The following is a 27,546-nucleotide window of genomic DNA, read 5'->3' on the forward strand; positions in this document are numbered from 1 at the left end:
TTTACAACTCATCCGCTTCATCCTGGACCAGAATGTCTTCACCTTCAACAACCAGTTCTTCATCCAGACACACGGAACAGCCATGGGGACCAAATTCGCACCTCAATATGCCAACATCTTCATGCACAGGTTCGAACAAGACTTCTTCACCGCACAGGACCTTCAACCAATGCTATACACTAGATACATCGATGACACTTTCTTCCTTTGGACTCATGGTGAACAATCACTGAAACAACTATATGATGACATCAACAAGTTCCATCCCACCATCAGACTCACCATGGACTACTCTCCAGAATCGGTTGCTTTCTTGGACACACACATCTCCATTAAGGACGGTCACCTCAGCACCTCACTGTACCGCAAGCCCACGGATAACCTCACGATGCTCCACTTCTCCAGCTTCCACCCTAAACACGTTAAAGAAGCCATCCCCTACGGACAAGCCCTCCGTATACACAGAATCTGCTCGGATGAGGAGGATCACAACAGACACCTCCAGACGCTGAAAGATGCCCTCGACTCATCGATCGACAGTTCCGACACGACACAGCGAAAAACTGCACCGACCTCCTCAGAAGACAAACACGGCACACAGTGGACAGAGTACCCTTCGTCGTCCAGTACTTCCCCGGAGCAGAGAAGCTACAGCATCTCCTCTGGAGCCTTCAACATGTCATTGATGAAGACGAACACCTCGCCAAGGCCATCCCCACACCCCCACTTCTTGCCTTCAAACAACCGCACAACCTCAAACAGACTATTGTCTGCAGCAAACTACCTAGCCTTCAGGAGAACAGTGACCACGACACCACACAACCCTGCCACAGCAACCTCTGCAAGACGTGCCGGATCATCGACACGGATGCCATCATCTCATGTGAGAACACTATCTACCAGGTACACAGTACCTACTCTTGCAACTCGGCCAACATTGTCTACCTGATACACTGCAGGAAAGGATGTCCCGAGGCATGGTACATTGGGGAAACCAACTAGTTGGGTTTTTTAATTGAAGCAAAATCCGTAATCGCTGGAATGAAATAAAAATGGTGAATATTGATTTATGAACACACTAATAAGGTTTTGAATGTGTGTCTGGCAATCAATTATAACTTACGTTGGTTTAAATCGTAACCAGGACATATAGTGCCAGCCACTATAATGATTTCCCACTCTGTGCCAGTGAAGGTTCTGCTCCATTCTGACAGTGGTGGGGCCGGAACGTTTGTTGTGAGTTGATGTTGTTGCAGGGAAGCAGAGCGGGGTCGGTTCCCTCAAATATGGCGTCCCGCAGCGGTGTGGGCTGTGGTGTTGGCGGCTGCAGCCCGGGGACGGAGTCTAACTACCACTGACAACAAACCCGGTGAGGCCGCGCTCGGGGGGCGGGAGAGGGAAGTGTCTGGAAGACCAGCTGTGATCTTTAAACCCAGAGAGTCTGGCTCAGTAGCAGCACAGGCCCCATCAGGAGCCATACACAAACACACAGCCTGCTTTTCACAAACTGAACAAGTTTCAATTCTCGCCCAGACTGCTGTATTTACAACACCACTCCTCGTTCATCCAGCTTAACCTGGTCAACAGGGACACTAGACGAAATATATAATTTTCATAATTGGATGGCTTCCTGTGTTACTCGTGACCATTTTTAAATTCTCCCTTCTGTAACTATTTGCCCCTTTTTTTTCTGCCTCATATCCTTGGGTTTCCCTTTCTCCCATGCTGAGCACTTTCTTTCGTATCCCTGTCTCTCCCTCTTCCTCAACTTCTATCTGCCTTTTGCACACGTTCTGTCTGCGTGGCTGCCATTCACTTTCTCTCTTGGAGACAGGCCCCAGGGTCGTAGCAACGTAGAAAGTAGGAGCAGGAGGAGTCGGCTATTCAGCCCTTTGAGCCTGCTCTGCCATTCAATATGACCGTGGCTAATCCTCTATCTCGACACCATAGTCGCACATTCTTTTTGCACGCCTTGACACCTTTAAGAGCCTAGAAATCGATCTATTTCCTTATTAAATATATTCAGTGATTTAGCCTGCAGCCTTCTGTGGCAGAGAATTCCACTGGTTCACTCTTGAGTGAGGTAGAAGGGCAGGTTGTGATGAAGATATTGTGATTCTGTAATGGATACAAGTAAATTGGGTAAAAACCTGGCAAATGGAGTTCAATGTGGGGAAGTGTAAAGTCATGCATTTTGGTCGGAGGAATCAAAAGGTAGATTATTATCTAAGTGGAGAGAGACTGCAGGTCAGTGAAGTACAGAAGAAGTTGAGCATTCTAGTGCATGAATCTCAAAAAGCTAGCAAGCAGGTCTTTTGACTTATTGTCAAATTGTAGTGGTATACAGTAAAAAGTATTGTTTCTTGCGCTATACAGACAAAGCATACTGATCATAGAGTACTAGGGGAGAAGGAAAGGAGAGGGTGCAGAATGTAGTGTTATGGTCATAGCTAAGGTATAGATAAAGATCAACTTAATACAAGGTAGGTCTAGTCAATGGTCTGATGGCAGCAGGGAGGTAGCTGTTCTTGAGTTGGTTGATACATGAATATTGTATCATCTTCCTGACAGAAGAAAGTCCAACAAGTAGTTAAGTAAACAAATGGCATTTTGGCCTTTATTACAAAGAGGTTGGAGTTTAAAAGTAGGGAGGTTTTGTTGCAATTGTATAGGGTGTTGGTGAGGCCTCACCTGGAATACTGTGTACAGTTTTGGTCCCCTTACCTAAAAAAGGATGTAGTAACATTGGAGGCATTTCAAAGGAGATTCACCAGACTAATTTCTGGGATGAAAGGATTGTCCTATTAAAAGAGACTGAGTAGTCTGGCTCTGTACTCCTTGGAGTTTAGAAGAGTGAGCGATAAGATATAATGGGAGAGTCTTGAACAAGGAGACATAGCTACAAGATAAAGAGCAATCATTTAAAACTCGAGATGCATAGAAACTTCTTCTCGCAGAGGGTGGTGAATCTCTGGAATTCTCTGCCTCAAAGGGTAGTGGAGGCTGGATCATTATAAGTATTTAAAGTGGAGGTGGATAAACATTTGATAGATCAAGGAATAAAAGGGAACTGGCATAGAAAAGGTGTTGTATCAGCCATGATTGTATTGAGTGGCTGGGCAGGCTTCAAGGGCCTGGTGGTCTACTCCTTCTATTTCTATAACAATTCTGCTATCTGAGGTGTGCCTTCCCTATTCCCCCTCTATGGCAAGTATATCCTTTCTTAAATAAGAAGACCAAAACTGCACACACTACTCCAGGTGTGGTCTCACCAAGGCCCTGTACAATTGCAGTAAGACATCTTTGCTCCTGTGCTCAAGTCCTCTTGCAATGGAGGCCTTCCTAACTGCTTGCTGTTCCTGAATGCTTACTTTCAGTAGCTGGTATACTAGGACCAAAGTCCCTTTTATATGTCAACATTTCCCGACTTATCACTTCTCTGCATATGTAGAAATCAACTTGACTTCAAGGGGATATATTGATAGGTTTCCTCTTGGGCATCAATGTATTCTTGAAATTGACCTCAAGTATCCAACCATCATATAATCATCCTCTTAATCTGTACCCATCTCTGTAACCACTAGAATGTCACTTAAGTGGTCTATCAGGTATCATATAAATGGCTTAGTTGCTCTTGGGTACCCGTAAGCAGAGTGTTAACATTTTACATGCATACGATATTATGTTACTCAAATCCAAGCGACAAAATAAATTTGTTGGACTCTTTTTTAAGAAAATAAATTGAATGCTGTCTTTTTCAGTCTCTGGTTTTGGTTCCAAAATATTTAGATCCAATTGACTGCGTATGACAGTTTTATATATATTGGGTAATTCCAGCATGTAGGTTATATCCTTGAAATAAATAGGTTTTCAATAACTTTTACTGTGTGAGAAGGGATGATCTATGATGTGAACTGTGATATCTTTCATTCAGGAACCAGAATCTCTCTCAATCCCCATTTAACCCTTACCTGTGTGTGATTTAACCAGTGAGGGCCTGGTTCAAATTTAACTCTTGTTTGAGTGTAGTTTCCCATGGCATGGGTTAGAATTTACTAAACACAGGCTCAGCATGCCTAGGACAGAATTTGATCAAGGTTCACGGGGGTGGGTGGGGGGAGTGATGGGATTTATTCTGTTTTGTTTTTCTAGTTTTGAATTAATAAGGCTTCTCTTTGTAGGTATGTTACCACAAAATGCCACAAGTAAATGAAGAAAATGAGGGATTAGGGTTAACTGAAGATGACCTTATTCTACCAGATCACAAGCAGCAGCTGTGTAAGTAAAACCCTGTATGTATTTTTTTTAAATACAACAGCTATTGACAATGGCATAACTGACTTGGATGATGGGATCTCATTCCCAATTTGTACAGAGTTAGGTAATCTCAGCTGAGGCAACAAGTTCAAATTAGAGTCATAGAATCAACGGCACGGAGACAGGCCCTTCAGCCCAAACTGGTCCATGCCGACCAAAATGCCCATCTAAGCTAACCCCATTTGCCTGCATTTGGCCCATATCCCTCTAAACCTTTCCTATTCATGTATCTATCCAAATGCCTTTCAAATGTTGTCAGTGCCTCAACTACTTCTTCCAGCAGCTCATTCCACATACGTACCACCCTCTGTGTAAAAACAAGTTTCTCCTCTTAACTCGAACCCATTCCCTCTAGTTCTCGATTCCCCAACCCTGGGGAAATGACTGAGTGCGTTCTATAAGATAACTCCTCAGTCTCCAACGTTCCAGAAAAAAGTCATAGCCTGTCCAATCTCTCCCTATAACTCAGTCCCTTGAGTCCTGGCAACATCCCTGTAAATCTTTCTGTACTCTCTCCAGTTGAATGACATCTTTTTTCCAGTTTAATAACATCTTTGTTGCTGTTTGTCTCTGTGCCTCGAGACGAAGGGGACAAAAGGAAAAATAAGCCAGAGTATCTACTCCTGCCTGTGATCAAGCAACCTCTGCTGGAAAGGCTAATGTGTGAATGTCCAGTAAAAAGAGAGATATGGACTCGACTGTGATAACATCATGTCAACTACCCTGTCAGCACTCGTCATCCTCAATGAACAGCAAATCCATGTATCTCCTGTACTGAGTGCTAAACCATATAGTGCACTCACCCACAATACCAATAGGGGTTGGGCTGGGGTTGATTTTTGTTTTATTTACCAGTCCAAGTGTAACTATAGGCTGTAAAATAATTACTGCAAAGTGATCATTTGTAATCTGTCAGCAGATAATTGGTAGTATGATACTTGTCCTATCATGCTGAAATCCTTTAGGTTCTGCATTACAATTATTTTAAATTGAGCCCCGAATTCCTATATTTTCGTCAGGCGCAATGTAGGACTCTCACAGTCAGGCCCATGCCAATGTAAGATAACTTAAAGCTGCATGAGCTGGAATTCTGAAACAGAAAACAAAGTGCTATAAGCACCAGTAAAGTGTTGATATTTTGGAAGTAGACAGTGGAGTATCAGCCTTGGCTCAATGGATAATTTTTGCTTTTTGAGTCAGAGGTTGTGGATTCAAGCCCCATTCTGATACTTCAGTAATCCATACTGATGCTCCAATGCATTACTGAGGGAGTGCTGCCCCTGCTGGAGGAGCTGTCTACCCTCTCTGGTGGATGACATTATTTTGAATATGAGCAGGGGAGCTCTGCTTGGTGCTGAGATCAATACCTATCCCTCACTAACATCACTAAAACAAATCATTTGGTGTTTAAAGCTGTTTGTTTAGTTTGCAAACATGCTGCTGCGTTTTTGACATTGCAACAGTGATGACACAAAAATGTTAGTTGGCTGCAAAGCCTGAGGTCATGAAAGGTACTATTTAAATGAAAATTCCTGTTTCTTAAATTAATACAGTGTATTATGAGCTTTGAAGAGGATCTTAATAACGGCCAAGGGATTGGGACTTTTGTTTTTAGCTCCTTCCAACAGAAGGTAGAGGTCAGCTAAAAACCACTTTCCTCACTGTGTTCTTACCGCACTTTGGCTCTCCAATTCTACATTGCATCCTCCCCCCCCACCCCCGTCATGGACTGGCGGAACGCAATCTTTTGACTTATGGATTAGTTCTGCCACTGTTTAATATCGCAGGTTTTAAATTCCAGTGGATCAATATTTTTAAGAATTGAAAATAGTAATTCAATCATGAGGCCCTTGAGGAAGTAAATGCTTTTTGTGTTCCCCTCACAATATACAGCCTTGAGAATTATTTTCTCAGGTGTTCATGGTCCACCCAGTTCATTTCTGGGAAGCCTTTCTTTGCTCCATCCCTGATGGTCATAATTTCAGCTTCAGCTATAAGTCTGTAATAACTCAGGAAGCCTGACTGGTATTGTTAAACAAAATTAAGCCACTGCGCCATGGTGTACACACACAAGTCCCAGTTCTGCAGACCCTTCCTGGTGTCTGCCTTATAAAAGGGTTCAGGTGATGAGGTCCAGCTGGCCAGTCTATTGCCTGTTACCAAGGGAACTCATTAAACCAGCCCCTCTGAGATCAATTAGTGAATCCCATGGAACTCATGAAGGTTATCATTCCCCTCCCCCTTGGAGTCAGAGGACTCCCCTTCACTCCTATGGTGATGGTGCCTTCTCTATATACAGCCCCCGACCAGTCCATGCAAATGACAGAAATGAGACTATGGGCCAAATTATAGAGTGGACGAATGTCGAAGAGCCACTGCAGTGGGATCGTCCTCAGTGGCAATCTCTGACTGCAAGTCCACCGCTTCTGTCTCGATTCTGAGGCTGAGCCTTCGTAGACCTGTCTTGGGCTTTGTGGATGGAATTTCCTGTCCGCAGTCCAGTATATAAGGTGCCAATGATAGTGTTTCCGGTGAAGCAGTTGCCCTGAGGAAGGTCCCCGATGGCAGAGGTGATGATCAACATTTTTTAAAATGTAGTCTTCACCCTAGTCTTTACTGTGTATGACACCAGTTTTTGAGTGAACAACTCCTTGAATCCACGAGACGCCGTCACCGAAGTTTCATACGTGGATGCTGTCTCCTGGTTTGAAGGTCCTGTCAGGTTACGTCCAATGTGGTCCCTTTTCTGGACTTCTTCTTTTGCTGCCCCGATTTTGAAAAGTCAGGCTAAGCCCAGTTCATATGTGTCGGCCAATCAATAGCTCTGCCGGGGCTACTCCAGTCGTCATGTGTGGGGCTGCCCTATAATTAAAAAGAAAGATTGCAAACTTAGCTTCCAAAGAGCCTGTCATCATTTTTGAATACTTGAACTGCTCGCTCAGCCATACCATTTGATCACAACAAATAGGGTGCTGTGCAGATGTGCCTCATCCCATTTGTATTCATGAAGCTCTGAAACTCCCTGCTGATAAATGGGGTCCTGTTGTCCTTTACGAACACCTCAGGTATAGCGTGCGAAGAGATTGCTGGAGGTAGTTGAGACTATTCGGTGCATGTAGATCCACTTTGGGCATCAATAACGATTAAGAACATAAATGGCCCTGCAAAGTCTGCATGCACTGACACCCAGGGTCTCCCTGGCCATTCCCAGGGGTGTAAGGAGGCTGCTGATTGGACCATCTGATTTTCCTGGCAGTGTTTGCATCGCTCGACCAGGTTTTCAATGTCATTATGGCACTGGCTGTCTGCTAGAAGTCCCTTCATTGCTGCTTATTGGTTTAAGTGGGGTTTTGTTTATTTTTACTCTGGGATTTTTTATGACCCTGCATTGTGAGGGGGAAGATTGATTGACAAGTCGAAGTCAGGTGGTTCCTCCCCAGAAGAATTCAGGGACTTGCTTTCTGTTTTAGTTTAGAAGGGAGTGGACATCAAGCTGAAAAGTGTTTATCTCTCTCCTATTTATTTATTAGTGTCACAAGTAAGCTTACATTAACACTGCACTCCACACTCTGGCGCCTGTTCGGGTACACAGAGAGAATTTAGCATGGCCAGTTCACCTAACCAGTACGTCTTTCGGACTGTGGGAGGAAACTGGAGCACCCGGAGGAAACTCACGCAGACACGGAGAACGTGCAGACTCCGCACAGACAGTGACCCAAGCCAGGAATTGAAACCGGGTCTCTGACGCTGTGAGGCAGCAGCGCTAACCATTGTGCCACCAAACTGTCCTCTCCCTGGTTTTGGAAATTCTGCTGTTAGCTGAAACTAACATTCCTGGCCTTCCTGGAGTGGTTGGCTTGCTTAGAGTCTCTCTCTCTGGTGTTTTTCGAAACTGTTCTGACTCCCAAGTTGTTCTGGGTGTATATCCAGAGGGTTGCTAGAAGTTACAAGTCTCCACCCAAAGAACTAAGTTCCAACATCATGTGAGCATTTGCATTTTACTGTGTTAAACCTGTGGCAAACGTTTTGGTTATGGAATTTGTTTGATTGGAACATTTTCGATATTCGTTAAGGGTTATACAATATCATGACTTTTTTTCTTGTTCATAATTGGTAAAAGTTATTGCTAATCTTTCTATGAGTGGCACGGTAGCACAGTGGTTAGCACTGCTGCTTCACAGCTCCAGGGACCTGGGTTCGATTCCCGGCTTGGGTCACTGTCTGTGTGGAGTTTGCACATTCTCCTCGTGTCTGCGTGGGTTTCCTCCGGGTGCTCCGGTTTCTTCTCGCAGTCCAAAGATGTGGGGGTTAGGTTGATTGGCCATGCTACAAAAAAAAAATTGCCCTTAGTGTCCTGAGATGCGTAGGTTAGAGGGATTAGTGGGTAAATCTGTAGGGATATGGGGGTAGGGCCTGGGTGGGATTGTGGTCGGTGCAGACTCGATGGGCCAAATGGCCTCTTTCTGTACTGTAGGGTTTCTATGATTCTATATACATGTTAACTGTATTTTCCAATAAACTTTGTTTGATAAAAGCTCCCTAGTGGGTCATTTGAATCATACCAGAAGTGAAATATCTCATGCTCACCCTAGACAAATTCAAAGTGTAAAACGTATGATCCAGGCAGACTTCATAAAACACTTTGGAGTTTCTGACCTGAATTATAACAATTATAACAAGAGTGTGTGTCAATATCAATGTGCATTGCCTGGAGGCACTGGTGGCATCAGGAAATGCCTAACAAAATATGAATACACAAGGCTATGTAAAAAGTGATGGGAGGAGCCCAAGTTATTAACACTACAATAACATCTTGTACTTTGGACAGTGTTTTTAACATAACGAACCATCCCAAAGCACTTCATAGAGGACTCAAACAAAAGGTGTGGTGACTGTTGGCAATGCTGTCTCTTAGATATTTCCACTCGTTAAATGAGTCGGATGGGGCTGGGTTAAATGGAGCAGAAGAAACAGGAGCATTATGCAAAACCAACATACAGACTGACCAATGCTAACCAACAAATAGAGCCACAAAGAAGGTAACAATCAGAACTAGGTTAACAGCTCTCTTTTGGAGCTTTACGTGTTACGTGTTTGTTTGAGTGAATGGGTGCATGGGCAACTTTAAATACCACTTTCATCATGACCCCTGGCTGTGTTGAAAGAGCAGCAATGAGAATGACTGCGTGGAGCCTCTCAGCCACCAGCCATGTTTGATAATTTAACACCAAAAAAGTGAAAGTCCATAGCTTTCTTCACTAATCTGTTGCTTTACCTAGTTGTTCTTGAATTTAAATGTTCCGTAAATTTTACTGTTTCATTTTTTTCTTCAGACTGTGAGGGCTGTCAGGAGTTCTTTGAAAAGAAATGTCCAGTGCACGGCCTGCCACCTTTTATAAAAGATACACCAGTGGAGCTTGGGTTGCCATGCCGAGCCTTCTACACACTGCCCCTTGGTCTGGCAGCAGGACCTTCCCAGACTCTGAAAAACCAGCTGGGCATCTGGTGTGTTTCCAAGCCACTTCCCAGAGGAGTATTCTTTGGACCTCTCGAAGGAAAACTGGAATGTGATGACGTAAGTGGACTAACATCTTTCATTTCAAAGAAGGTACAGAATATGTTAGTAAACTCTCCTACCTAGAACCCCTTTAATATCTTGACTCTGCATGATAGATATGGAAAATAGACAGTAACATTCATCAGTTTAAAACTATATCACTGAATAAACAGACATGCTGTTGAAGCATTAGGTGTGATTCCGTGATTGGCAGCACTTGCTAAACAATCCTGAGTGTGCTGAAAATTAAACTAACAACCAGTTTAAGATTATTAGTTTGTTTGCAATGTAGCTCACCGATGCTTGCTAAAAGCTACATTTTTAATGTGCAGGCAAAAGGACTATGTCCAGGCATTGCGTCTTTTTTTGAATTAAACAAAAGCATGGAAGACAATAGCACCTGGCGCATTCTCCATGTCAACACCTTGACCAATCAGAGCCAACTTACCAACCAATTAACATCCTTTTCTCATGCAGTATAAATTGTTGTTTCAATTGAAATTTGGCATTCTTCCATCTGTCCTGGTGAGTGCAAGAAGAAAAGCTTCGGCAGCTTGCCTCTTTTTCAGCAGTACTTAAGTTCTGTACTACCAATTGATTCAAGTATATCTGATAGGTGAGTGTGATTAATCTTTAAATAGAAATGTTTGTTGACACCATCATCTTCTCTGTACTCTGTTCTTGGTGTTGCTGGATACTTTGCACATTTTGTAAACAATTGATGCAGACTGAACTCCTGGTACTCGTCAGTGTGCTTGAATCCTTGATGTTTAACATTCACACAGCAGTTTTAAGACTTATGAAGTTTTTGCAGCAGACTTAACAAGAAATTGGCTGCCATGTCCAAATTCATAGCTGTCCACCCCACCCCATCAAACTTGGTACTGCCCCACATGGACAAGAGGAGTAAATTAAGAGATGAAGAAAAAGATCTAATGCTTAGCAGTGATGAAGTAAATCCTGGTCTTTTGCAGTCCAAATATTCCTTCATAAGTGCACTGTAGTTTATCTCCATAACTCAATACTAGCAAGTGAAATTAGAGTATGAGGGCAATTTTGAGCCCATGCTCTCTCAGTGGGAATGGTAGCGGGAGCTCAAAATCCAGAGAGCGCGATTTGCACCAGCAAGTTTCCAAAATCTGATTTTACTGGCCTCCTGCTGATGGAGCGGTCTGAAACGAGCTCATTTTAATACATTAGCTTGTCATTGTCTCTCTCGGTATTAAGCCTGCACCGAATTTTGAGCTGGCGTAATTTACAACAGGTCTACAGAAGCATGAAGCTGGCGCCTTCACCTCCGATGGGGGTTTCGGAGGTGAGCCCTCAGTAGTTAGCACCCGACACAGTGTGCACTGCTCAGGGGACATAGGAGAGGACCCGGGGACACAGATGGGTGGCAAGTGTCCCACAGTAGCCATTTTGAGGAGAGGGGTCGGGAAGGGTCACTTGCAGACCTTCTCTACCCTTCATGCCGGGGCCCCCCTTTGTTCTAAAGGGGTTGTGAAGCTTGTATGCAAGCCGTGCTTCCTGTATCCTCCATCCTGGGTTCCTGTCCGTGTCACAACTGAGGGAGTGCCCTCCTTATTGAGGGCTGGCAAGAGGGTGGGAGGAACATAGCATTGCCATTCTCACACGCCACAGGGCTGAGGCGCTGGGTGAACGTGCTGGTACCCCCAAGCTTGGTTACACAGACAGGCTGGAGGCTGCTGCCATCCCTCCCTGAGTTTCACAACTCTGCCTTTGCAGCTCCAGCCACTGTGGGACGACTGGGCTCAGGGGCACATCATCGTCAAGATGCTCAGGGAGTCGAGAGCTCCAGCATCCCTCTGAATGCCTGTTTCCAGGGATGTCCCTGCCTCCACCTACTGAGGATCTTCAGCTGTGTGGTGCTCACCAGTGAGTGATCCAGAAGCCTGCCTACTAAGTGGACCCATCGAGGTGCTCATATCTCAAGTTTCAAATTTAAGTTTATTTATTAGTGTTACATTAACACTGCAATAAAGTTATTGTGAAAATTCCCTAGTCGCCACACTCTGATGCTTGTTCGGGTACACTGAGGGAGAATTTAGCATTTAGCAACTACATGTCTTTCGGACTGTGGGAGGAAACCGGATCACCCGGAGGGAACCCACGCAGACACGGGGACAATGTGCAGACTCTGCAAAGACAGTGACTCAGCAAAGCCAGGAATCGAATCTGGGTCCTTGGCGCTGTGAGGAGGCAGTGCTAACCACTGTGCCATCGTGCTGGTGTGGGTGACAGCTGTTACACTACTTCCATGGTGGGATTGGAGAAGTCCCCCTCTGCACTGCCGGACTCCAGTGGTTCCAGGGGGGGTGTGAGGATGGTTCAGCCTATTCCAGTGGTCGGCCTGCAAGAGAAGGGAGATGGCATCAGTGCATTACAGGAGCTACAGAGAGCACATTGTTTACTCATGTGAGACTTGAGGAATGACAGCATTTGTGTTGAGGACTCTCATGTTTCTTTGCTATCCCCATGTCACCAGCAGTGCATTCATGGTCTGCCTCCTCCCCGGCCAGGTCGACAGCACGCTCATTGAAGTGGGAGTCTTAGCAACTTGGCCATCACACTAGCTGGCTGTGCCCGTTGTGCTCCAGTTGTCCTGCAATGATACGGATAGGGAGAGCATGGGTCGGGCTGTTGACATTTATGATGATGAGTTGTAGGTCTTGGGTGGGAGCTGGAGTGTGAGGAGTATAGCAGCTACTGGGGGAACATGGTGATTGCGGGAGGGAGGGAGATACCTGGTGTCTGATGTTGGCAAAGGCCAAAGTGGCTGAGTGAGAAAAAGGGTTGGGCATACAGAGGGGGGGTCCAGTGGGAGTCCTGTGGGAGTCCCGGGATGGTTCACTTACCTTGGTTGAACGAAGATCATTCATCTTCTTCCAGCACTGCTGCTCAGCCCTCTTCTGCACGGAACTCACACTCGCTAGGGCTGCGACTGCATCCCAGGCAAGGGTGGTCACCCTGCTGTTGGATGGCTGTCACCTACTGCGAGGGTAAAGGGTTTGCTGCCTCTGCACCATTCCGTCCAGCAGTCTGGCCAGAGCTGTTTCTATGGAGCTCCCCAGTGCTTGCAGCTGATCAGTTATTATGATGATGGTGAATTCGAGGGAACCCACCGCCAATATGGCATGAAATCTGAGGGAACAGAAATTAATACTAGTGGTCATAGAATCCCTACAGTGCAGAAGGAGGCCATTTGGCAGTCACGGGGAGGGGGAACGTGCAGATTCCGCACAGTGACCCAAGGCTGGAATTGAACCCAGGTCCCCAGCGCTGTGAGGCAGCAGTGCCAACCACTGTGCTGCCCATAATAAGGTGTAAGATTTGGCCCAAAAACACACTGATGCTGTCGGCACGAAACACTCCGTTTTTCATGCCAGACCCAACACTCTACCATTCTTTGGTAAGATGTCATCCTATATTTCCAAAGGTGCCATGGGTGTTGTAAGGATGATCTTGATTATGAATTTTAAATAACAAATGGCTTTGTTGCTGAACAGATTATATTCATAGCATGTATTTGGGGCAGGAATTAGTAGCTCTATTGTGATCTTTATTACATAATCATTTATGTTTCTGACTTATCAAGCCTGTGTTATAGCAATAATATTAATATCCTCACTGAAGTGAGGTGCCTGCAGTTAGAGAACGTTGTAAATGTGTGAACAAGTACGAGAAACAGCGACAGATATGCTATGAATCTGCGCTTTCCTTCATATGAAAAGGCTTATTTCATTCACCGTGACTGATTGATTGTCTTTGTTACCGCAGCTTAGAGAAAAAGGTGGAAACACAGGAGTGCCAGAAGAACAGACAGTCAATCAATCATTGTCAAATTGGATGAGGTAATGTATAATTGTAGTGGCACTCAACAGAGTCTCCATTTATTATATTTTGGTTTATCCTAAATTCTATTTCAATGTTGTTGACTTTTCTGTTCTCCCACTGGTCAATTTGGCGGGTGGATTGTACTACAAAGATCCTGTAATGGTCCAAGAGGGTCAATACCTGATTTTCTGGTGAAACTTGCATGTTGGCACCTTGATCACACGAACATAGTGAGTCACTACCCCAAACCCCTGAAAATATTCAAAGTAATTATCTTCACTATTAGGGTGCTCTTCCTAACAATGGAAGCTTACAAATATCTACATCTAATGTTACTTTTATCTACTGAAACCAGCTACACCACTATAACTGGTATTCAAAGCTTTAAAATCATTGGAGGAATTGAAAATGACTAGCAGCAGTGCAAAAAATTAATTGGCCTAGTAAGATAGTAGCACTGTGATTTAATCAATGACCAGCTCCTGTACCTATAATGGCATCATCAGACAGTATCTAAAGACTGTTGACTCCTCCATGGTTGTTACTAGTGCCAAGTTTCAATCAAGCAGAACAAGTTGAGTCTACTCAATTCTTTTTCTTTCTCAATTATCCTTCCCTTTACAGAAGTAAGAACAAGTTAGTGCATGTTACATTGCTTCATCTAGCTGCTTGCTGAGAAGTGATAGAATTATAGGATCCCTACAGTGCAGAAGGAGGCCATTGGGCCCATCGCATCTGCACCGACAACAATCCCACCCAGGCCCTATCCCCGTAGCCGTACATATTTACCCCTGTAATCCCTCTAACCTACGCATCCCGGGACACTGAGGGAGAATTTAGCATGGCCAATCAACCTAACCTGCATGTCTTTGGACTGTGGGAGGAAACTGGAGCACTCGGAGGAAACCCACGCAGACATGGGAAGAACATGCATACTCTGCACAGACAGTGATCCAAGCCGGGAATCAAACCCAGGTCCCTAGAGCTGTGAGGCAGCAGTGCTAATCACTGTGCCACCCATTAAAGCAAGTTTATTTCAACACTTTAAATTGAATGAACTGGCCCACCTACACTCAATCCCAAAAAAAGTTAATTGCCCCAGGACACTCCATTTCAGTAAAGATGTACAAAGCTGAGCAGGTGAAAATACTCTCTTCCACCTTCTTCTGTCAGGGAAAAAGATACACCCTAGCTATGACTGTAACACTACATTCTGCTCCCTCTCCTTTCCTTCTCCTCTGTACTCTATGAATGGTATGCTGTGTCTGTTTAGTGCAAGAAGCAATACTTTTCACTGTATGCCGATGCATGTGACAATAAATCGAAAAGAAAACCTGAAACAGTCAGACTGGTCTTTAAATCACTCCTTCCACTTCTTTCTACTTCATGGCCACCTAGTTCATTTTTCTCAGGTCTTTTCCAGTATTTTAATATATTTTGAATAAGTTCATTTTAAAAAGGGTCTCCAGTATCGTCCACTATATGATGTGTTTGCATGCAGGCATTTCTGCTGATTTACTCCATTAAAACATATAAATATTTCACCCGAGGCTGACCTTCAAAGTGGAATACACAGGAACAATTCCAAGATGTTATAAAAGAAATTCAGATATATTGGAGAATACTGGAGAATTGGCACAGGCTGAATCTAATTGAGATGTTTAGGTTGTGTCATAAACTGTGAGAACAAAACTGTCTAGACATCATTCATGTGAACAATACAGACACAATAATACATCTCCGCAAAAGTTACAATTTATTTGTGATGTTTTGCTATAAAATCCCTCTTTGTTTTTCTTCTCCATTCAGCTTCCTCCCTTACCCCTCACATGCTTAGAAGATGCCTTAGTGCCTCTGCTGTCCATTAGTGGCAGGGTATGCATGCGAAAAGAGTGGGCATTTTAAATTAAAAATAATACTTTTTTTAATACATTCAATAAATTGAGCTGAGAGTTGGTCAAATAGACAGCCATTACAGGGAGTATCTGCAGAGGCCCAACCTCAGATACAATTGGGTAATTAATTTGAGGATTTTTGTTTTCATAGATATGCAAACAAGGCAAAAACAAAAGAGGAAAGCAATGCAGTCATTTTCCAGTTTTATGGAAAGATCTACTACCGGGTTTCTAAAACCATCGAACTTGGCCAAGAACTTCTCTTATGGCCAGAGGAGAATCAAGTTCAAGTAATACAAGATGTAAAAAATGCACACGAGGACAATGAGACAGTTAGTGTTCACACAGGTAAATGTGGTATGAAACCTGCTTCCACACTTTCATGTAGATACCGTGCAGTTTATGTTTCCATAACTTGTAGTCCACCTAGCTGCAATTGTGCTTCTGAAGCTTCACATAAATACAGTGCATCATCATTATCTATCATTCTACTTTTTTGGTAATATACTTAACTGATGGCATGGGCTGCTTGACCAGGGCTAGATGGCAGTCCCTAATCTGTTTAATTAGCCTCTCCTGCCTCTGTTTGTCCTAAAGGACATCTTTGAGGTGTTGCTGTAGTTCAGCCAGGAGCTGTGTCTCCTCTCCCAGCTCCAGCTGCAGGTCAGCTGTTTGCTTTCACAACAGTGTGTTTTTCTTTCTGTGGTCAGTGCACCCAGGCAGAGAGATCCGGAGCTGCTGCAGCTGAATCTGGCAGCTATTTAATCCCTGCTTCAATTGATCATTCTCCAAGACCAGTATTTCAAAATGTTTCTCCAAATTGATTGTGTCCAGCTCAGAGTACAGCCTGTTCAGTTCCTGTGTGTGGTCAGACAGTTTCACTTCCACCCCCTCGAGCTAGATTGCAAAGTGCTGTTGGGGCTCAGTCGTCTTCAATCTCCTCTGGTAGTCTCACTTTGTCTTCCTGCAGGCAGCTGATCACCTCAATGAGTTTTTCAATGATGCTGAGTGATTTCCCACCAAACAAAACTTCCCCGCCTTCACAATGTGGAGTGGATCACCTTGGCAATGGGAGTCCTTACTATCCAGTGTACTCACTTTAGTTCAGAAGACGTAGAGGCCTTATGTTTATCAGCCCTCATTCATTCACAGGTCTCCATAACTGTTCAGGGCCCAGGTTTCTCAGTTCAACTGAAGCTCTGCCCCTCGTACATTGGTGGAGTACGATATCGCCAAAGTCCTTGTGCTGAACAACCACAAGAGCCAATTGCTGTTGCTGCTACTGTTGGCCCCGCTGCCACAATAGTCTCATGTTCTATCTAATTGAACTATGGATACTGATGCTGTTTATTAGAAATGGGACTGCAAAGACTATCCCCTGCATATACTGAGCTATGGGCACAGTGTCTGGTTAATTCAGTCCTGGTACATCAGGCACACTCTGTTTTCAGCACTCTCTCTGAGGTTTGGTTGCAGTATCTTGTTCCATTTTCCAGTAGATAGAATACATTCTCTGCTTCCACTACTCTAGATAAATAGGGAGCTTTTTTTTGTCCTACCATTCTTGCGAAATAGGGCACAGTTTCTCGTGCAATCACAGTTTCTAGTTCTGCCATTCCAAAAGGATTAACTAATGGGGGCTGTCGGCATAAATTTGGGTTTATTCTATTAAGTTTAAAACTATGAGAGATGATCTAGTTGAGGTGTTTAAATGATGAAGGGATTCAATTGGGTCGGCATAGAGAAACCATTTCTACAAATGGGGAATTCCCGAAGAAGTGGACATAATTTTAAAATTAGAGTCAAGCTATTGAGGATTGAAATCTGGAACTCTCCGCAGATGGCTGTGGATGCTGGGTCAATTGCTTATTTTTTTCAAGACTGGGATTGATTTTTTGATGGGTAAAGGTATCAAGGCATATGGATCAAAGGTGGATAAATGGAACAAAGGTATAGATTAGCCATGATCCCATCAAATGACTAGATAGGCTTGAGGGGCAGAGTGGCCTTCATTTGATTTATTATTGTCACATATATTAGTATACAGTGAAAAATATTATTTCTTGCGTGCTATGCAGACAAAACATACCGTTCATAGGGAAGGCGAGAGTGCAGAATGTAGTGTTGCAACAATAATCTCTCCCTCAATGTCAACAAGCCGAAGGAGGTAGTCATCAACTTCAGGAAGCATAGTGGAGAACATGCCCCTACCTACATCAATGGGGACGAAGTAGAAATGGTCGAGAGCTTCAAGTTTTTAGGTGTCCAGATCACCAACAACCTGTCCCTCCATGCTGACGCTATAGATAAGAAAGCCCACCAATGCCTCTACTTTCTCAGAAGACTAAAGAACATTTGATAAGTCATAGCTAGGGTGGAGAGAATGATCAATTTAATGTGAGGTAGGTTCATTTAAAAGTCTGATGGCAGCAGGGAAGAAGCTGTTCTTGAGTCAGTTGGTACATGTCCTCAGACTTTTGTATCTTTTTCTCCAATGGAAGAAGGTGGAAGAGAGTATGTCCGGGGTGTGTGGGGTCCTTAATTATGCTGGCTGCTTTTCTGAGGCAGCGGGAAGTGTAGACAGTGTCAATGGGTGGGAGGCTGGATTGGGCTTCGTTCACAACTCTTTGTAGTTTCTTGTGGTCTAAAAGTTGGTGGGAGTCGTAGTGGACATGCCAAATTTCCTTAGTCAACTGAGAAAGTAGAGGCGTTAGTGGGCATTCTTAACTATAGTGTCGGCATGGAGGGACCAGGACAGGTTTTTGGTGATCTGGACACCTACAAATTTGAAGCTCTCGACAATTTCTACTTCGTCCCCGTTGATGTAGATAGGGGCATGTTCTCCACTACACTTCCTGAAATCAATAACTATCTTCTTCATTTTGTTGTCATTGAGAGAGATTATTGTTGTTGCACCAGTTCACCAGATTCTGTATCTCTTTCCTGTACTCCGTCTTGTCATTGTTTGAGATCCGACCCACTATGGTGGTGTCATCAGCAAACTTGAAAATCGAGTTGGAGGGGAATTTGGCCACACAGTCATAGGTGCATAAGGAGTATAGTAAGGGGCTAAAGACACAGCTCGTGGGGCACCGGTGTTGAGGATGATCATGGAGGAGGTGTTGTTGCCTATCCTTACTGATTGCGGTCTCTGGGTTAGGAAGTTCAGGATCCAGTTGCAGAGGGAGGAGCTGATTCCCAAGCCACAGAGTTTGGAGATGAGTTTCATAGGAATAATGGTGTTGCAGGCTGAACTGTAGTCAATAAATAGGTGTCTTTGTTATCCAGGTGTTCCAGGGTTGAGTGCAGGGCCAGGGAGATGGTGTCTGCTGTGGATAAGCTAAGGTCTATCCTTACACCGATGTTATACACCCAGTAGGAAGGACAAAGCCTCTGTTCAGTCATTCCTGATAGGTAGAACAAGATCTGTGGTACCACAACATCCAATAGCTGGAACATTCAGTGTCTACTCTTAAAACACACGTCTCCGCTATGTGAATTCATGATTACAGATAGGCCATATCAATTGATATTCGGGATGTTTAGCTCATCCAAATTATAATTGTTCCCTGAGTGTTTTTTAGCAGCAGTTTAACAAAAGACTATTGTTAAGAACAAATTAACAGTAAGCAGCTGACACAAAAATAGAAAATGCTGGAAAATCTCAGCAGGTCTGACGTCATCTGTGGGAAAAGAATAGAGCCAACATTTCGAGTCTAGATGAGAGCAAAGAGAATCAGCAGAGATTTATACTTGAGGGTTGTGGGGGGAGGTGTTGGAATGGGACAATGTAAATGAGGATACAGAAGGCTGAGAAGGTGCTAAAAGTGTCTAAGTGATCAGAATGCGTGAATGGCAGAACAGTGGTACAAATGGTTAAAGGACTGCCTGAGGAATGTGGCAATTGCCCTGGAAGGGTGGGGGGGGGGGGGGGGGGGGGGGGCGGGACAAGAAAGAAAGCTGGAATGGAGAAGTGGAAAAATGGAAGTGATAAAGAAGGATGATAAAATGAATGAATGAGATGAAACAAAGTGAACTAAAATAAATGGAAATGGGGTGAAGGTGGAGGAGAGAGTTCATGCCCTGGAGTTGTTGAACTCAATGTTCAGCCCGGAAGGCTGTAAAGTGCCCAATCGGAAAATGAGGTGCTGTTCCTCCAGTTTGCATTGGGGTTCGCTAGAATATTCACTAGAACATTCTTTCTGGTTGTATCACCACTTGGTATGGCTCCTGCTCTGCCCAAGACCACAAGGAACTACAAAAGGTTGTGAATGTAGCCCAATCCATCACGCAAACCAGCCTCCCATCTATTGACTCTGTCTACACTTCCCACTGCCTCGGCAAAGCAGCCAGCATAATCAAGGACCCCACGCACCCTGTACGTTTTCTCTTCCACCTTCTTCCACTGGGAAAAAGATACAAAAGTTTGAGGTCACGTACCAACTGACTCAAGAACAGCTTCTTCCCTGCTGCTGTCAGACTTTTGAATGGACTTATCTTGCATTAAGTTGACCTTTCTCTACACCCTAGCTATGACTGTAACACTACATTCTGCACTCTCTCATTTCCTTCTCTATGAACGATATGCTTTGTCTGTATAACTTTTCACTGAAGGTTAATACATGTGACAAATCAAATTACAAAAGATCAAAGACGGACTTGTCAGGAGAAGCAGAGATTTATACTATGAGAGTGGGTTGGGGGTGGAATGGAATGGGACAAAGGGAATATAAATGAGGATACAGCAGGCTGAGAAGGTGTTAAAAGTAGCTCTATTCTCTCCCTAAGATGCTGTCAGACCTGCAGAGATTTTCCAGCATTTTCTGTTTTTGTTTCAGATTCCAGCATCTGCAGTATTTTGCTTTTATCTTAGTAACAGGCTGACGTCTGTTTCACACATTGAGTATTGTGTATAGAATTGTGTATTAATACTCAAGAGAAGACTTCCCTTTTAAGTACTAATTATGCTTAGATCAGTGTTTTAGTCCAGTAGTGTTGCTATGGCGGAGGTTAGATACTGTCATTTTATATTTGGCTAATTGTTGACCTATAGTTACATACAGATGAGTTTCTGTATTGAATGCTCTGACCTCTTGTTAACAGATGTACTAGATGAAGAGCCCATGGATAATGCACCAGCGCATGCTGTTGATGTGCCAGCCAAGTCTCCTCTGTCGCAGCCACTGTGTACCAAACCACCTGTCGCTGAAAAAGAGGCAGAGTGCATGAACACGGTGAAAATAGATCAACCAGTTAAAAGGTCACAGCGGCTACAGATCAAACATAAAACCCAGAATGTGTTGTCAGAGAACAAAGTGAGCTCGGTTGCCTTGGGATGTCCATCAAAATTAAACCGAACCAATACCATTGAAAAAGTACTCTTCCCAGCCTCTTTCTCCAAACGGGGCGATACGAAGAAACAGCATGACCCTGGGGTTGGCAAATTAGCACAGGATGCTAGTGAAATGAAGCCCAAAAAGCAGAAGAAAATTAATCAGTCTGAACTTGGTGAGAGGACTTTAAGGTCATCAGTATGCAACAAGGGCCTTGGAGCTTGTACAGCTGGGAGAGCTCAAATGATGCACCCTGAGCTCAGTTCACAAACACTGAAGCAGCAGGTACCAAAACAGAACAGGAGGAAGAAAGCAATGTTGAAAGACAACCAGGAAAAGTCTAAAGAAGCAAAAGAGAAATGCTGTGTTCAAAATACAGAAGCCAAATCTCTAGAGAATCACGCAGCAAAAGAGAAATCGGGCAGTGATTTGGCCACGCCACACAAAAAGGTGGAGGGGTTAAAACCTCCTGCTGAAAACGGAGAGCACGTTCGAACCATTGGAAAACGCAAACCTAAAATCAAATCAGGGGGCAGGAGAAAGTTCTGCCGACGTGACAGTTCCCAGATTGATCCCAGTGAGAGAAGGTACAGATGTGACGACTGTGGAAAAGGTTTCATCCAGTTGTGCCACCTGAAGAAGCATCGGTTCACTCACACTGGGCATAAACCATACCTGTGTAATGAGTGTGGAAAGAGCTACAGCTCCGAGGAGAGTTTTAGAGGTAAAAGGAAGGGGCTACCCGAATTTGTTGCAGCCATTTTCACACCAGAGAGGGAGTTGATGCTCTGTGGACTTTTATTTTTATGTAAAGCATTCTGTATCTGATTTTTTTTTTGTTATTATGCTAAACCAGTAGATTTTATAGAGGCAAAGCAATAGAATTCTTCCAGTTTTGTGTAAACCATTTTTAAAATATCTCCCCACATCCTTTACAGTCTCCTGTTAATCCTTCCTGTGTCAGTTAGGAGAGCTTGGCACAGACCTTGCCAAGTGTACTGTATTGTAAGCAGCCACTTGGATTTGCTGGAAGAGGACCCAGCTGTCCTTTGCATCATTGGCACTCCACATCTGAAGAAGCTGTCTGGCAGACTGCCAGAGGATCAGCGGATACAGTTTTGCATCCTTTGATGCAGAGTACCAGCTCTTTAGTATCATGTTTATCAGTCTTTAAATATGAGAAAGAGAGATAGAACTTGAATTATGTAGTACCTTTCAGGGCTGATCAAGATTTTACAGCTTTTGATGTTACTGTTATCATTAGGAAACACAGGAGCCAATTTGCTCACATTTTACTGCCATAAACAACAATTAAATAATTATTAGATAATCTGTTTTAGTAATGTTGCTGAGGGATGAATATTGATCAGGACGCTGGTGAGAATGCCCCTGCTCTTCTTATTTTGCCCGAGGACTCATCTACATCCAGGGTCACTGAGCTATTGATCTCATTGCAGCCATGGTCCAAAACTGAGCCGTAGAGGTGAGATGAGAGTGACTGCCCTTGACAGCGTTTGACTGAGTGTGGAATCAAGAATCCCCAGCAGAATTGAAGTCAATGTGACTCTGGTGGGGTGGGAGAGCTGAGGGGTGTTGGGGAACACTCCACTGTTTGGAGTCATACCCAGCACAAAGGAAGGCCTATTGTCTCAACTAAGGCCATAAGTACAGGAGTTCCTCAGGGTATTGTCCAAGACCCAACCATCTTTAGCAGTGAACATCCCTCCATCATAAGGCCAGAAATATTTGCTGATGATTGTAAAATGTTCAGTGCTATTCATGACTCCTCAGGTACTGAAGTAATTCGTAATTAAGCAGCATGGTAGTACAGTGGTTAGCACTGCTGCCTCACAGCGCCAGGGACCCAGGTTCGATTCCCGGCTTGGGCCACTGTCTGCGTGGAGTTTGCACATTCTCCCTGTGTCTGTGTGGGTTTCCTCCGGGTGTTCCAGTTTCCTCCCACAGTCCGACAGATGTGCTGGTTAGGTGCATTGACCCGAACATGCACCTGACTGTGGTGACTAGGGGAATTTCACAGTAACTTCATTGCAGTGTTAATGTAAGCCTTATTTGTGACTAATAAATAAACTTTAACTTTGCCCCTAAGCAACGAGAACTGCACAATATTCAGGTTTGGGTAATATTCGCACCACATAGTTCCAGGCAACAACCATCTCCGACAAGAGAGAATCTAACCATCTTCCCTTGACATTAAATTGCATTAACATTACTAAATCCTCCACCAGCAAATTACCTTGGGGGTTAAGATTGACTAGAAACTTAATTGGCCTACTCGTATAAATACTGTGGCTACAAGAGCAGATCAGAGGCTAAGAATTCTGTAGCGAGTAACTCACTTCCTGACTCCCTAAAGCATGTTAACAAGCTACAGGGCATGGGTTGAGTGTGTGATGAAATATTCTCCATCTGCCTGGATGAGTGTGACTCCAACAACACCTGAAAAACCCTAATTTCCATTCATACGTATGTTCTGTTAACAGTATTGTTCACCTGCCTGACTCAGGTGTGAGATTACAGCCTCTGCTACAGGTTTAGTTCTGGACTACCACAACCTGATCCAAAGGAAGCCCCAATTATTTTCCTTCCACCTTGAATACAGATGGTCATTAGTTGTTCATTAGTAACTAATGAGACAAACTGCAAGTAGAGTTTCTCACAGGTTGTGTAATGAACAGTACAGCTCACTGTAAAATGAATGAGATCATGCCAAATACACACCATGCCCCATAGAAAAGTTGTTCCATTACTGTAAAGCTTCAGCATCTTATCATTTCCTCTGCATAAGCACCGAATCCTGGCTATACATGTACATGTTCTCATATTAGTCCTCCCAAGTAACATCTCCCAACAGTTATTATTCTGAGTCTGAGCTTGTTCAACAACTCTATGACTTGCTTTCAGTGTGGTGGAGGAGTACCTTGCTCTTTGCCAGCCACTCAATGATCTAGATGGCTAGTCTGGTGCCACATGCAAGGCTCACTCATCACATTGTTTAAGCCAGGTTCTTCTAAGCAACTTTGGCAATGGGATAGGTGCGGGTGACTGTCCTTGATATCAAGGTAGCATTTGACTGAGTGTAGCATCAAGGAGCTGTAATAAAACAGGGAATGAGGTAAACACTCCGCTGGTTGGAGTCATACCTGGCACAAAGGAAGATGGTTGTGGCTATTGGAGATCAACCATCTCAGCCCCAGGACATCTCTGCATGAATTCCTCAGGGTAGTGTCCTAGGCCCAACCAGCTTCAACTGCTTCATCAATGACCTTCCCTCCATCATAAGGTCAGAAATAGGGAGGTTTTGCTGATGACTGCACAATGATCAGCACCATTCGCGACTCTAGATACTGACGCAGTTCATGTTCAAATGCAGCAAGATTTGGACAATTCCCACACTTGGGACAAGTGGCAATTAACATTCACACTACTCAAGTGCCAGGTAACTACCATGTCCAACAAGGACGAATCTAAACATCGCATGCTATTCAATGCTATTACCATCACTGAATCCCCCACAATCAACATCTATGAGGTTACCATTGACCAGAAATTGAACTGGACTAATCATATAAATACTGTGGCTACAAGAGTAGGCTAGGAATCCTTCACCTCCTAACTCCAAAGCCTGTTCACCATCGATAAGGCACAAGTCAGGTATGTTATGCAATGTTCTCCATTTGCCTGGATGAGTGCAGCATTGATAACACTCGAGAAGCCTGACACCATCCAGGACAAAGCAACCCAATTGACTGGTACCCCATCCACAAACATTCACATGCTCTATCACTAACGCACACCACAATCACTGCCATTTAGAAGGACAGGGCTAGCAGATAAATAAGAACACCATTTGAAAGTTCCCTCCAAGCCACTCATCGTCTTGACTTCGAAATATATCACTGTCGCTGGATCAAAATCCTGGAACTCCCTCACTAACAGCACTGTGGGTGTACCTACACCACACGGATTGCAGTGGTTCCAGAAGGCAGCTCCCCGCCACCTTCTTGGGGGCCATTACAGATTGACAGTGAATGCTGGCTTAACCAGTGATCCCACATCCCCTCTGAATAAATAAATAAAACATAATGGGAGTTGAGGGTGCTAGTCCATGGTTTCCATGATCCTTTTACCATGCATCAGCACTATATTGCCCCCCTCAGAAGGTAATTAATTAGTGGAGAATTGAGAGGCTAAAAGAGACAGAAACCATGCTTGCTTTTCTAAGACAAGAGGTCTATTATTTACTTGGGATCATGGCCAAGAACTGTTTGGCATGGTTTGCTGGGTTATTCTATACAAGCTGCTTGCTGTTTTAAACACCATCTTTTCACTATCTTTTCTAATAGCCCACCAGATGCTACACAGAGGCGAACGGCCATTCAAGTGTCAGCAATGTGACAAGGCCTATGCATTGAAGCGAGACCTCCGAGAACATGAGCGAGTGCATTCAGGGGAACGCCCTTTTGTATGCGGTGAATGTGGAAAAGCATTTGCCAGGCCACCATCCCTCCGGATTCATAAGAAGCTCCACCGCCTGAAGGCCATGAACCTTGGCAACCCAAAAGCCTGCCGCTGCAGTGTGTGTGACAAGGAGCTGGCCAACCCAGGCTCACTGAAGAATCATATGAGGCTACATACGGGTGAAAAGCCATTCACTTGCACATACTGCGGCAAAGCCTTCAGGCAGATCGGCAATCTTCGAGGCCACCAACGAATCCACACTGGAGAGAAACCATATAAATGCGAGGATTGTGGAGAGTTCTTCTCTCAATTGCCTGAATTGCGGAGGCACCGGATTTCTCACACTGGAGAGGTCTACCTCTGTACAATATGTGGAAAAACGCTGAGGGATCCACACACTTTCAGAGCTCATGAACGCCTGCACACAGGAGAGAGACCCTTTAAATGTAATGAGTGTGGGAAGGCATATACCCTTGCCACCAAGCTTCGCAGGCACCAGAGAATCCACTTGACTGAAAAGCCATTTAAATGTGATATATGTGGAAAGGGGTACACTATGACCCAAAGCTTAAAGAGACACAGGGCGTCCCACAAAAAGAGTGATGTACGAAGTTTAGGGGAGGTTGCGGAAGCTATTGCCTCTTTAGAAAAAGAAAGCTCTGAAAGCAAAACTCTTATTTTGACTCCAAAACGAGTTAGGAAAGTCGGCTTAAATGCTAATGACCAAGAGAGTGCCAACTCGGGTGGAAACGAAAGTGTAGTTTTAAACCTCTATGTGCACACCATTGAAATGGTGGAAATCCCAAGTACAGAACAGAAGGAGAACATGATGTTAAATACTGATGGTCAGAGCTCGGGTGAACCCAGTGTTACATTCCAGCAGGTAGAGCACAATGTAACCTTGGAGACTGAAGGAGCGGTTGGAAACCCCTCTCAAGATGTGGTTGCCCAGGCCCTGGCAGGAAGTCAGCAACCTCTCAATGAAGAAATCATTGAAATAATTATTCCGGACACTGAGGATTATGGGGAACGAGCCAATACCAGAAAGTGTGTTGTTGTAGAGCAGGAGAAATTGGCTAACAATGCTGTTGTCATTGAGGAGGATATTGGGTTTAACACTGTTGCTGAGATTATAGAGATATCAACTGGCAGTTGAACTCCAATAACGATGTCTTTATTAGTGTGTCTAACTTGGTATTAAAATATATTTCCTGCATTTGGCAATCTGATATGTTACAACTTTTCCACAGTAACTGACCCTTCTGCTGTGTGACTAGCTTGTTTGCCTAGAAATACCTATTTCTAGATAGGTATGACAGTGTATATCCTAGAAGCTGTATCTTTGCACTTGATTCCCACAAATTGCAGGTGGAATTACATAAGTTATGATTCTGTTTTTATTTATAATGGATTTATTTACAATCTATTTCCAAAGTTGATAAGGAGCATGTACAAAGGTATAGGTTGAGAGTGTTGTCAGTGGTGATTGTCAGAATTTCCTGGAGTATCGATGATAAACAAATGCTCTGTGTTACAGCAACAAAGAGCAAAAGCAGTTGAACCAGTCATCACATGACACATTTTCAAAGGATTTTACATTGCAAATCACACACAGCTACTTGCTAAATATGAAGTGGTGTTATTTCTTCATGACCAGAAAATTATCAATCTACTCTTGTAGCAGACATTTCACAATTGTTAAGCCTTCAGTATAAAATTCATTGTCATTTGCAAGGAATGTATCAGTTATCTGCCTCTTCCATAACACTGAAACAAACTGAATTAGTGCAGCCTCAAAAATGTCCGCAATGCATATTTTTTGAAATGAGCTGCTGAAGAGATTTCATGACAATGATTTTTACACTAAAGGCTTAACAATTGTAACATGTCTGCTGCAAGAGTAGATGGATAATTTGCAGGTCATGAACAAGAAATAACAATGATTCAGGTGATGACTATCAATTAATTTGAATGGATTCTAGCAAGTGATCCAGACTTGGACTAACAATTCACAGCAGGTAAGTTCAAATCCCATCAAGCCCATTTGAGAATTTGAAATCTGGTCAAACATGGAAATAAAAAGATGGTACCAATAAAAGTTATGACATTG

The 27,546-nt window shown here is 43.8% G+C and overlaps 1 protein-coding gene across 3 annotated transcripts; it reads left to right on the forward strand.

Moving 5' to 3' along the window:
• Positions 1–1,204: 1,204 nt before the first annotated feature.
• On the forward strand, positions 1,205–27,546 carry znf408 (zinc finger protein 408). 3 transcript variants are annotated; one of them, XM_078220402.1, is made up of 7 exons: positions 1,205–1,369; positions 4,182–4,278; positions 9,651–9,892; positions 13,673–13,746; positions 15,776–15,972; positions 20,728–21,681; positions 25,322–27,546. In XM_078220402.1, exons 2-7 carry the CDS (start codon positions 4,197–4,199, stop codon positions 26,590–26,592), a joined length of 2,820 nt encoding a protein of 939 aa, XP_078076528.1. In that variant the 5' UTR covers positions 1,205–1,369; positions 4,182–4,196; the 3' UTR covers positions 26,593–27,546. The 3 variants fall into 3 exon arrangements, with proteins under 3 accessions (XP_078076528.1, XP_078076527.1, XP_078076529.1); XM_078220401.1 differs by having other exon boundaries at positions 1,250–1,369; positions 9,651–9,925; positions 25,322–27,495; XM_078220403.1 differs by lacking the exons at positions 1,205–1,369; positions 4,182–4,278; positions 9,651–9,892 and adding an exon at positions 11,621–11,812 and having other exon boundaries at positions 25,322–27,495.

The sequence above is a fragment of the Mustelus asterias genome, chromosome 9 (genome assembly GCF_964213995.1).
Source record: "Mustelus asterias chromosome 9, sMusAst1.hap1.1, whole genome shotgun sequence".
NCBI classification, from domain to species: domain Eukaryota; kingdom Metazoa; phylum Chordata; class Chondrichthyes; order Carcharhiniformes; family Triakidae; genus Mustelus; species Mustelus asterias.

Coding starts and splice junctions, on each gene's coding strand:
- znf408 (XM_078220401.1), top strand. CDS start 4,197: ATGCCACAAGTAAATGAAGAAAATGAGGGATTAGGGTTAACTGAAGAT. Junction 13,747..15,775: donor TCATTGTCAAATTGGATGAG/GTAATGTATAAT, acceptor TTGTTTTCATAG/ATATGCAAACAAGGCAAAAA. Junction 15,973..20,727: donor GACAGTTAGTGTTCACACAG/GTAAATGTGGTA, acceptor TCTTGTTAACAG/ATGTACTAGATGAAGAGCCC.